The 13,023-nt window shown below is 40.7% G+C and overlaps 1 protein-coding gene across 5 annotated transcripts in view; it reads left to right on the top strand.

Annotated features, from left to right (window-relative positions):
* The window catches only part of oxr1a (oxidation resistance 1a), a 164,638-nt gene that overhangs the window by 43,584 nt on the left and 108,031 nt on the right, over positions 1-13,023 (top strand). The window contains exons 1-2 of one of the 5 annotated variants that reach the window (XR_010666809.1): positions 1,472-1,584; positions 8,967-9,160. Coding sequence is in view for 4 of the 5 variants with exons in the window: in XM_065958193.1 (XP_065814265.1) it covers positions 1,559-1,584; positions 8,967-9,160 (220 nt within the window). In the remaining variant the exon portion in view is untranslated. Of the gene's footprint in view, positions 1-1,471; positions 1,585-8,966; positions 9,161-13,023 lie in introns of those variants that run through there. The other 4 variants (XM_065958193.1, XM_065958191.1, XM_065958192.1 and 1 more) reach the window with 4 other exon arrangements.

The following is a 13,023-nucleotide window of genomic DNA, read 5'->3' as shown; positions in this document are numbered from 1 at the left end:
ACAGAATTCTGGAAAATATCTTGTATAAGTTAGCATTAGTCTTATCGCTTATTTCTATCTTAATTTCCTTTGCCCTTGGTTTGGATCTATTTCATTTGTATTTGTACTGATTATTCTATATAATGTGAAATGCTCAATAAAAACAAAAAAGTTCAAAAAATAATAATTAAGTAACATCATGTTAAGGCAATACGTATTTCTCTTGCAGTCATACATATACTCTGCTTTTTATGAAAAGTGCTTTCTCTCTCTCTCTTTTTCTTTCTTTCTTTCTCTCTGTTTTACTCACTGTCTTCCTCTCTACATCACTTACTCATCTGAAATAGTAGTTGAAGTGCCTCAGTGTATATTAGGTACCTGTTTTTTTTTTGTTTTTTTTAAGATTTATTTTTGGGCTTTTTTGTGCCTTTAATGCAGAGATAGGACAGTGGATAGAGTCAGAAACCAGGGAGAGAGAGTGGGGAACGACATGCGAAAAGGGGCCACGGGTAGAAGCGAACCTGGGCCTCCCGCTCGAGACGACAGCCTCAATACATGGGGCGCGCGCCCTAACCATTGCGCCACCAGCGCCCCAGGTACCTGTTTTTAATGCGAATAAGATAATTGTTTAACTTGAAGAGAAGGAGAGAGATAGAGAGATTTGTAGTTAGAAGGAAGAAATAATAAGAAATACAGGGCTGACAGAAACAGGCTGCAGCCAACACAGCTGGTGGGAAGACCACGATGATGCAAGTTGCATCTGCTCACAGCAGCTGAAGCCTGCTCATACTCAATTGGTATAGTGTTATTGTGTGATACAAATGACTTTTATTTTTGAAAAGAGTAGTCGAGAGCCTCTTACATTACCATATTGCTATTTGAATTTACATACTTCCAGCTTTTGCTGAAACCATGAGTTTCAATCTCAATAAACATGGTATTGAAGTGTTGAAAGGACACCATGACACACACTCTTACTGTAAGAAAAACTTAATGATGCAATCACATGCCCAGTCAAAGCAAACAAGAGCAGATACAGGGTGACTCATCACCAGATGGCTGAGAGTGACACCTCTCCGCCACCAGGAACCCTTATGCTTGCATGCTTTCACTGTCTTTATGCCCAGCAAAGACCAGGCAAAACATTTCACAGAACACTAGTTCAATGCCCATAAAGTCTGTATCTTTTCCATCCTTCTGTTCATTGCAACGTCTGCATTTGCCTGCTTTCTTTATCTGATAGCTTTTAGAACTTTCCGCGTCTGTCCTGTTAATCTGAATGTTTTCCTCTATCGTCCCGTTCCTACTCACAAACACACATTTCCTCATCCTCCTCCCACCCCTCTGATCTTGGCTCAGTCATCAGAAACAGGATAAAATCGGCTTGCCTCCCTCTGCTCCCTCCTACTGCTCCACTTTCTGTCTGTGTATCTCTGCTTGTCTGGGATATATTGGGTAAATACATTAGCACAGTATCCCTCTCTCCTAATGAGGACAAGGTCACATGACAGGCCTTTCCCTATGCTTAAGTTAAGCAGTTTGAGGGATCGATTCCATAATCTTCTCTGCAGTCGAGTCAATGGAACCTGTTCAGAAACCTGCTGGGTATGTACAAACTACTCGTTTTACTCGATACGTCTCTTTTCTCAAACTAAATTCCCTACCCTGATGGTGTTATACAAACCTTTATTTGAAATTGAGAGCTGTTTTGAAGGTAGTAAAAGAATGACAAGAGTAAGCTACAAGCTTAATCAGCAAATCTGCTTTGCAACCGACATCACTGTTGAAAGAAAGTTGTTTAGGAACCTACATGTTGCATTTGGATTTTCTTCAAGAAAATCAAAGGAAACGAATGTCAAGGTGTACAACTCTTGATTTTGGAACCATTTAACTACAATCATTTGAAGTATTATAATAAATATTTGCCTTTCAAAGAACGTCTGTCTTCAAATAAGACTCACAGCTGTTTGATTATGGTCTAGAGAGCACTTACAATCAATTCCCTGAAGGGATTTTAAAAGAAGGATTGTGTTTTAAAAATGAAAGACAGTTTATAACACTGGTATTCCCTCCCAGGAGAGAATAATCTAAACATGTTAAAACTTTCTTGGTTTATGGAGAATAAATATGTTGGTCAGAGATTGGTTTAAAATGAATAAATGAAGTAAAAGGTCATTTTTTCGACCATTACCATAGTGACTGGAAAGGCCACTTGAAAATGTATCTGATTTTTGACACCAGATGGTATAGTCGGCATAGGCCACACTGACAAGCGTTTTGAGGCAGAACAAGGTGTGCATCACTTTACACAACAGCTTTTCACAGACACATCATCTATTTGCAATATTATCTCTCAGCTATTCTATGATTAAAAAATGACCATCTGGCTAATAATGTTAAGTTTCAGTGCGGCGACAGCAGCAACAGACAAAGCGGAAGGAATATGTTGAGACCATGGAGGTTACAAAATTCAGACACTGATGTTTAAAAAGCATATGCCTATGGAAGGAGTGCTTGATACAGGTACACTAGCTGTCCTGTTTGTTCATAAATGTGTGTATATCAATCATTCAACCTTAATTTGTATAGTGCCAAATCATAACAAATGTTATCTCAAGGGACTTTACAAAAAAGAGCAGATCTAGAACTTACAAAGACCCAACATTAATCCACCATGAACACAGCACTTGGCAACATTTAGCAAAGAATCAGTGGCAAGGGAAACTTTGAACAGGCAGAAACTATGAGCAGAACCAGACTCTTGTTGGACTTGAAAAGTGGGATATAGGGAGATGCAGATATAGAGATACAGTTGGAGACAAACAAACAGACCAACAACAAGAACATCAAAAACAATGAATAAAACAGATGTATGCCTATGCTAACAGGCTCTGTGGCGAAAGTTGAGAAGAACAAAAGTATGATTAAAGTATGTTTCAACTTAAAACCGATAAGGATGAATGGAATTTTGAAGGTCTTGTGCTCAAATCGGATGTTCATCTCTACGAGCTGCAATATAGCGACAAGGCGGCTGCTGCCGACAGTCGGCGGAGGTGAGGACGAGGAGCCTGGGGCCAGCTCGAGCTGGGCGAACTGGTGGTGTTGGTGCTCTCAGTTTGCCTATGGACACAGACATAGAGTCTGTTTGCTGCCCGGAATTTCAAAGATGACAATTCATTCTGGTAGAAACCTCGGAATCAGTTGTGGAAACGGCCGTATGTGTGTATAGTAAATGTCTGTAAATAGAGCACCCTAGCTTCTCTTCATTGTGATAGCTTGTTCAGCTTGTTTAATTAGTGGGCCAATATGCTTCTGATGCCATTGCATTCTTTTATTCTATACATACAGAGCTACAGGAGCGTATGATGGAGGGAGAGAGCCCAATTAGAGACAGTGGCAGTTGATAGGAGGTGAACAATGCAACAGTACAATGAACTATATGTGCCTTAAATATGTACTGTACTTGAAGATAAAGCTAAGAACAACAACACCTCCAGAAACAACAAGCAACAACCACACTTATTGGCCCTCACTTGTCAATTTGGTGAAGAAACCAGACCAGATTTGGATGTAGAAATCATCGTACAACAGGGTCAACGTGGGACCTATGAATCTGACTGATTACAGCGTACGCACGACCTGGTGTTGATAAGTGTGGCTTTTGAAAACAATCGTCATTTAAATACCACACCCCTATGTATGTATGGTTCAGCGTCTGCCAGGACCTTGCTTATTAATGTTCTTAAGGCTTTTACTGTCTAAAAGTGATCTTATTGGTTAGATTATTGAATTAAATATTATACTGGCATTAATGATAAACTGGAAACATACAATAAATCAGAATTAGATTCTGCCACACTTGTCAGCATGACTTTAAAATTAGACTGTAATAGTTCACTTTTATTCTTCTAACATTATAATTTGTCTCACCTTATGTTAAAAATATTGTTTTTTAGGCAGAGTTTGTGGAGTCTTAATGGTAGTGCGACAACATTGATATCATATGAATTTACAGTTTACAATGAATCTGTTGATATCAAAGATGTTATTGTAGCTCGATGGGAAAGGCGCTAAATATCGCTCCAGTGGACTAATTTTTACCGCGATGTAAAATTTTTATAAAATAGGGTCATATGAAATCGTACCTATGAAAGAGATTAATAAAATACATTTATGGGCTACTTAAAACACAAATAAAATCCCAACAAGACTGGTCGGAGAGGGTCTTCCTCATGGAGTTCAACGATCAAGAGTGGAGACAAAACTTTTGAATGACACGACAGTCATTCATGAAGTTATGCGCTCTGATGGAGAGGTATAAAGATGTCACTTCATGTGGGGCAGACATTCACAGTAACGATCATTTTATCCCAGTCAGGCAGACACGATCAGATGGAGCGTGTACATGGATCTGAACAACGATCTGCATAAACCACCCCTCTCGATCGGAATGAATTTCTTTCTGAATGAGTCTGATCAGATCAGTCTGTTATGATTGACAATGTTTACATGAAGCATTTTTATTCTGATCAGCCTTTTATTCCGATTATTTGTGTCCATGTAAACTTGATCTGTAACGCCTGCTGGAGGGGAGGAGTTTGAAAAGTTTGTGTCCGGGGTGTTAGTCTGCAGTGATGGGTGTGAAACCTGCAGTAGAAGCTGTTCAGGTCATCAGCCAGTCTATTGTTACCTGCAGGGGGGTGGGTGGGTCTCCTGTAGCTTGTTTCTATGATCAAATGCTAAAATATATAGTTAATAAATAAATAGGAAATGTCTCATTATCATATAAATATAAAAAAATAAAATGACGGATCATTATAGATTATGACGGAAATTTTACGATCCTGTCCGTCAAAATGACGGACAACAAGAAAGTCTAGCGCAACCTCTGCTCTACTGGTAGTGTCTGGAACAGGTAGAGTAGTCTTGGGAGTATACTCATTTTAATTACCTCCACTCTTAAGGCAATACTCATAAAGGGAATGAGATCTTCCATCTTCCTATATCAGATTTTATTTTGGAGATTAGTGGATCAAAATCGATAGCTTTTTGAGTTTACTTAATTCTTGTAGCAGACTTACTCCTAGATATTTCTTTGAGTTTAATTCCCAAGTAATTCCATATTTTTCAAAGAGGTTTTTTAAAGAGAGAAACCCTACCGAAGTCTTTCAGAACTGACATTAGTGCTGGGACAGATTAAGAAGGTATTGACAGATGTTCCAGGACATCATCTGCAATTTCTGTTCTCCCCCCTCCATTTTAACTCCTTTATGTGTTCATTTTGCTTCATCCAACGGCTCAAGAAAATAGCAAAAAGGAGAGATATCACTGAACATCCCTGTCGACATCCAAGTCCAAGAGGGATGATTTTGAGAAACTTCCATTTATCTTGGTTCTAGAGTGCCTTTATGGTCCTAATAAACGATGCATGAAAATTAAATTGCTCCAAAATGCTATACAATAAATCCCAACTGACTGAATCGAATGCCTTTTCTGCATCCCCAACACCTTCTACCTGTTTTGTTGTTAAATGTTGCAGCATGTGCATGGTGTGTCTGATTTTGTCCTGTGTCTGTCTCTGTTTTATAAAAGCTGTCTGGTCCAAGTGAATAATTTCTGGTAAAACATTGTCTAACTGTCAAGCCATAATGACAGTAATGGCCATAACCAGCTATGAGGTAATTAAAAAAAAAAAAAACAAGAGTACTCCATTAACATTGCAAGAGGCTACCTTAATCAGCTCTTTTGGTGCCGCCATTTTTTGTCCTCTATTGGTTTTCTGTCTCGTAACTCTCCCCTCATAGTACCCTTTATGCTCCAAAAACAACAGTGAACAATGAACAACATTACAGAGCAATATAAGATAAACGTAAACAACAGAACTTCATTAAATGAGGTATGTTTCTCGACCTTTACTGAGCCCTGATGGTTTGTTGGTTCTGAGAGATAACCTCTAATTGGTAGCTTTGTCCATGTGTCCATAGCAGGTGCATAAAAAACAAAAGTAACCCCAACTATCTTATTAATAACTTTCAAATTGCTTTGAGGATTTGACTCTCACCCCTTAACAATAAAACAAATTGTTTTAAACCAGACTTACCAAGAGCCCTTTACTTAAGTTTTTAAGTTTAAGTTGAGCAATTAGCCGTAGAGGCAAGCAAAAGCAAATTCAACTTAAAGTTCTGTGACCCATTTCAATCACACCTTGTCCCCACTCATCCTGAAGGCTTGCAGTTTTCTTTTGTATTCTGGTCTGGGATCCTTATGCGCTGAGCCTTCTGCACTCCGCTTTTTTGCCAAGACAGTCTCTTTATCTTCTCAAGGCACGTCTCCATGGGTGTGAAGGCCGTCACTTCAAAGCCTCTCTCCAGCATATCCTTAGTCGCTGCCTCTGTCTTATTAAAGGAGCATGTCCCACCATAATAAAACACCTGCAGCTTTGCCGGGCACGGCGTCTGGATGGGGACATTACTGTCCTGTGGCTCAGTTGGTAGAGTCGTTGCCTCTCAACCGGAAGGTTGAGGGTTTGATCCCCAGCTGAGCAACATGTCCGATGCGTCCTTGGGCAAGACACTTAACCCTGAATTGCTCCCGCTGCTTCAGTGGCGGTGTATGAATGGGATTAGTTACTCTGATGGATGATACTACATAGCGATCACTACCATCAGTGTGTGAAAGGGTGTGAATGGGTGGGTGTGACAGGCGGTGTAAAAGCACTTTGAGTAGCCGGAAGACTAGAAAAGCGCTATATAAGCTCAAGTACATTTACCATTTATCCTTCAGGACCTTTTTTGCCTCAGTATATTCCCTCCGTTTTCTTATGACTCCCAGACATAATCATGATACAGAAACACTCTCCTCCCCTCGTACTCAAATTCTCTTTACTGCCATGCTATCTTAATAAGTTCTTTCTTTTTGAAAATGTGCAGTTTTACCAAGCTAGATCTCATCGAAGCTTCTCTTGGTGGCACTGACACGGTAGCCTCAGTCAATGCTGAGTTCAAATGTCTTGGGATGTTCCAGTCTCACCCTAAGGAGAGCCTCAACAAAACGTATCATTGACTGGTTTTCCTCCGCTCCTTCCTTGACTCCATGAATCCTGATATTTTCCCTTCTTATCCGTCCCTCTTGTATATAAATTTCAAAGCAACACAAGAAACCAGACAACCAATTGTGATTGTTTTATCATAGTCATTCACTTAGCACACATCGATACGTGATGTGCAGAAAAGGACTGAGCATTAAACATCAAATATCATGATCATCTCTGCCAATCATTTCCAGATAGGGACCCCAAACAGATCTAAAAACCTTTGCGTTATTTTTAGGGTTATTTTGTATATTAGCTGTTCAACTCATCTCTCCCCTCCTTAAAGGTCCCATATTATGCTTTTTCTGGTTTTATATGCTCTTTAGTGTGTTTTCCATGTGTCCTGTGCATGTTTAGGCACATCTATTTGCAAAAATTCAAAGTCCGCTGAAACGCGGCTTCTCCTACGTCCTCCTGTTAGCTGTAGCATTAGCCGCATGTAACGCTCGGTTCTAGCCCCCCTCGATACAAATTTGTCAGTCCGACGTCATTGTCAGTGTGAGATCACTGATCTAAGCCCATTGGCTCGTTGTGGCAAGCCCTGCAGCTCATGTTGCACACCAGTTAACTTCTGTAGCACGCCCACGATATGCCATAGCCTGCGGTAGCACAGTAGTGCTAAGGTGCTAATGTTTATGCTCCCCTCGGACGGCGCCAGTGGCTGCATTCCAAATATGGTAAAAGAGGCGGGACATTTCCGAGAAGCGTGCTGAGCAACTGACCAATAACGACAGAGCGGATCGGCAGACCAATCAGAGCAGACTTGGCCCACGTGGGTCTCTGCAGTGTGGGCTCAGCAGAGCGTAGCTGACGGACTCAGAGCGTAGAGGGAGCATGGAGCAGCAGTACATGAAAACAGACACTTTTTTCGGACTTTAGCTATTGTGAACATACAAAAGTAGGAACATAGATTAAATATACGAACGAATGCCTTAGTACAATCCTGCACCCTGTTATAAAGGTTAATTTTATATCCTAACATATACAGTACGTGAAAATCGTCCGCCTATAAAAGTAATTTATGTTCCTTTTGTCCTGAAGATATGCCTTTAATATTGGTATGGCATCTAATGGCTGATACCAAAGGCTCAAGGCACAGAGCAAAGATCAGGGGAGACAGGGGGCAGCCCTGTCTGGTTCCAAGTTTGAAAGGGCTAGAAATATTCCAGTTTGTAAGAACAGATGCCCTTGGACATGTATTCAACAGTTTAACCCATCTAATGTATGAATTACCAATCCTAGATTTCTCAAGTATTGTCAAAAGGTACTCCCACTCATTCTATCAAAAGCTTTCTCTGCGTCCAGAGAGAAAGCCACGACTGGTTCTGAACTGTTCCTTATTTGCCATGCAAAATGTAATAACCTGCATAGATTATCAGATGATGTCCACCCCCTGATAAATCCCACTTGATCAGAATTAATCAATGTAGGTAGATATCTCTCTAATCTTGTTGACAAGACCATGGCTAGGATCTTAGCGTCAACATTTATCAAGGACACTGGTCTATAACTCCCACACAATTGTGGGTCTTTACCCTTCTTATGAATCAACGTTATTATTGCATCTTGCATGCTTTCTGGGAGGCTTCCTCTCTGGAACGCATCTTGAAACAGATGCGTTCAACAGGAGCCTTGGAGCCAACAAATCTGAAAAAAACCTTTTAAAAGTCAGTGGGGAACCCATCAACACCAGAAGATATGTATGAGTGTGTATGACCGGGAGTAGTTACTTCTGATGGTCAACATCTGCTATCAGTGTGTGAATGGGTAGGTGTGACGAGGTGTAAAAGCGCTTTGAGTAGTCCATTTACCATCACAAACATGCAAAAATGTTCTGCAATCTTAGAAAGATTGAAAATAATGTGTTCTGCTTTTGTGTCTTGCTTTTCCTCCACAGGCTGAAGAAGAAGTCTCAGTCTGTGGATATTGCCAGTCAAGGTTTTTCCCCGACTCTGGTGCCAGCCTCACCCCTTAACAAGGCTGCTGATCCTGTTGCCAAGACAACCAACATTCTTGCCGTGCAGGAAAAAAACACAACCAACTCCCATCGCAGTCCCCAGTGTGGTGAGCTGAAGAGAGGTTATACCATAGGTAAATAACACAGTAGATGGGATACTGATATGTCTGTTTGAAAAGTTACTTATGACTTACTGTACTGACAAGCCCATGCTACTGAAAAGTCACTGTGTTTGAGTCACAAGTACACTGATCAAAAAGATACAAAAGGGTTTGCTCATCAATGCTTTGTACAATGTTTTGATCTGAAGATTTAGTCTGGAAAAAACGTGATTTCTTAAGTAAGATATCACATGAAGGTTGTACAATCTTTGGTTATATTAGGGTTGTCCCTGACTGAGGATTTACAAAGTCAAACCTGATTTGTCAGATTTTGCCTATAGTCGACTGACAGTCGAAATTTCTGTTCTTGTTTTTTTGTGCTCATTGATCCATATTCTCCTTTGAATTAGACACCATCATCATTGTCTTCCAGACTGAATAACATTTTATTCTATGATAGAACTTGATCTATCCTTTTCTTTTGCCCTTATAACAATATTACACGTGACTGACTGATAAAACTGTCAGTATTTCTCATACGCTATCTGCTTTTCATATAAAAGGACAGAGAATGAATATTTTTTATAGTATGATTTAAAATGGTGCGCCTTTTGTTTGATTTTGGGGGGCCCTTAACCCAAATCATCAAGTAATCGACTATATGGGGTCACCTCTAGTGACCCCATATATAAGTTAATGGTTGTAGGCAGTGATGAAGAGGTGAGTTTTGAGGTATTTCTTGAAGGAGGTGAGTGTGGGGGAGTCTCGGATGTTATTTGGGAGTGAGTGCAGATGAAGCAACATAGTTTGGAATACATAAATAAAGAATATTTATATCAATGCAATGTTGACAATATCAACAAAAGAACGAAAAAGAACATACAGCCGAACAGAAAACATAATGCAGCAGTTTACTTAAGAGTATGGAGATTAAACATTCCGGTGCAATTTATGTTCATGCACTGATGGTAAAGAATAAACAACAACCACTGATTATTGGGGCCGATGATCTGTATCTGTGTTTTATTTACTTTGGCTCTGCTGCATGTGTATCCTTCCCTCTGGGTTTGTTTTGACTTACAATTCTGTCTCAACTCCTGTCCCTCACAACACTATCTTATTGGCTAGACATTCTCACATCAGCTCCCTTTGACTTTCTGCGGATAAAATACTTGGGGACTGGTAGGAGAAACAGAGTAAAATATTCAGCTTCACAGCGTTCACACATGCAACGCACTTAGAAAAACTTCAGCTTTTCAAGAGTTTTGTGCAAGGCCGAACAAGGCTTAAGTGTCCTCTAGCATGTCACTGAACTCCAATTTTCCTAGAGGGCAGGCTATGCTGGGTGTGAAAATGTGGAATGATTAGATCAGCACTGATTGGACAGATTGGTGCTTCATAGCAGCCTCTGTCATCAGTGTGTGAATTTGCATGTGCATGTGAAAGGGTCAAAATAGCTGGTTCAGACCAAACTATGACCACATACTGTGTAAGTGTAACAACCCAAGAGCGACCAACTGCTGTGGTATGACTAATTATATTATTTGATTCTCACTCAAGCAGGGATGAACCAATGCTAGGTGACCAATACACTAAGGGCCTGATTTACTAAGATCTCAATTAAAGAGTACTAAATTGCCTGTTCACTCCATACGTTCATGTTTGGTTGGTGTGCGTTTTGCCGGTGATCTACTAAGAAAGTTGATGACAACAGGTGCAAACCTTGTGGAGGCTGTACTATATAAGTTAGGCTTTTGCGTGTTCTACTGGTTTACGTCACGGAGAGTTTGGACGGAAAGCAGGACAACTGCAAGCGCAAAATAGGTATTAGTGGAAAAAGCAAATAAACTTACAGTATTTTTAAGTTATAGCAAATACATCTGAATATTACAAAAAGTAAAATTTGGCTCATAAGAAAACCTCAGCATTAAACAGGGCCTCTCTTTTCTTCCCTCCAGCTTTTGAATGAATTGTCATACATTGTGCAGGAGGTGCGAGCTGTGTCCTCTGTGGTGCTCAGGCGCGACACTCGGCACATTGTTGAGCAGCAGACAGCTGGCCAGTGCTGCGCGCTGTTAGTAGATCAGATAGCACATTTTTTTGGTGGTATCAAGTTTGCACATGTTTTAAGACACGCAAACCTTTAGTAAATCAGGCCCTGACTGCTCTAGTCTCTCACCAAGACTTTATTTTTTTCTGCTCCAGCCATCTGCATGGTTTGCTTTGTAAGCCCAGGATAATGGATACACTGCATTATAAGCCAAGTAATATAAATAGACATTGGGTATTCCTAATCCACCCTTGTCCCTGGGTACAGCTAACTTGTTAAGGCTCATTTTTTCTCTTTCCATTAAAACCTTGAAAATAATATATGTATCTCATTGACCCATTTCTGAGGAATTTTTAATGGAATTGATAAAAAAAAATGAATGTTGGCTTTTACAAAAGCTAAAAAAACAGAATTGGAATCCTCAAAAATAGCAAAAATGTTATAAACACACATATTTACATTAATTAAATATAAGAAGAAACATACAAAAGGAGTGAAATTATACTAGGAATATACACTTTCCCTTGTGGAAAGACAGAACAGTTATTTAAAAAAACACAGTGTGTAGCATTATGATACAGTCAGCTAAGACATTTCACATGTGAGTCATGTGGTGATGCTGTTAACCAGTCTTACTGCAGATGGGATGAACAATCTTTGGTAAACTCTTTCTTACAAGGTGGATGTGACAGTCTGTTACTGAAGGAGCTGCTCAAAGCACCCACAGTGTCATACAGGGGGTGAGAGGGGTTGTCCATGATGGATGTCAGCTTCACTAACATCCTCCTCTCACCCACCTCCTCTACAGAGTCCAGGGGACAGTCAATACAGAACTGGCCCTCCTGACCAGCTTGTTAAGTCTCTTCCTGTCCCTCTCTGTGCTCCCTCCTCCCCAGCAGGCTACAGCATACAAAAATGAAGACACCACCACAGTGTCATAAAAAGTCTGTAACAGAGTCCTGCACACTCCGAAGGACCTCAGTCTCCTCAGTAGGTGCAGTCAACTTTGAACCCTTCCTGTACAGGATGTCTGTATTGTTTTTTCAGTTTATATTTGAGGCGAACACCCAGGTATTTGTATGTCTCCACCATCACAATGTCCAAGCCCTGGATGTTCACCGGTGCAGTCTGGGGTGACTTCCTGTGGAAGTCAATCACCATCTCCTTTGTCTTGCTAGTGTAGCGCCTTATATATGGATCAATTGGTTAATTGGTTGATCCATACTGGTTGTACACGGCGCTCAGCGACACTGACTCGGATAATGACGAGAGGGAGCCGGGCATGTTGGATGCCGTACTCGCCAAACTGTTCAATTTGGACACTGAAGAAGAAGAATTCGAGGGATTCGTGGACGGGGAATGAACTGAAAAAGTGAGCTTTACGTGTTATACGTAACTGAACAATGTTGAGTTATGCACTAACGTTTGAATTAGCGGTATCAGACTGTGTTTCTTTTACGTGTTTACAACTGAACAAGGCTGGGAGATATTGTGAATATGTACATTAATGTTTGAACAATGTTGAGTTATTGTGAATGCAGTTTTATACGCCTCAATCCTGACACGCAAAACACACTGAGGTCTCACTCCCACACACACCACAATACGCAAATATACGGCCAGGGCCGTAACACTGCGCATGGTGGACCTTTGGTCTGAGGAGATGGAGCAGCAGCCGTACGAAGGCCTTCATGACGTGGGACGTCACTCGGCAGACACAGGCTGCAGTGTGGCTGGGCAATGAAACCTGTTAAAAAAAACAGGTTGAGCTGGTTTGCTCTCACGGTGTCCCCATCTTGTGTTGTTGGCCTTCTTGCAGCCTGTGATGGTTTATATACCCTCCCAG

Source organism: Labrus bergylta, chromosome 8 (genome assembly GCF_963930695.1).
Source record: "Labrus bergylta chromosome 8, fLabBer1.1, whole genome shotgun sequence".
NCBI classification, from domain to species: domain Eukaryota; kingdom Metazoa; phylum Chordata; class Actinopteri; order Labriformes; family Labridae; genus Labrus; species Labrus bergylta.
This window is presented reverse-complemented; position numbering and strand designations above follow the sequence as displayed.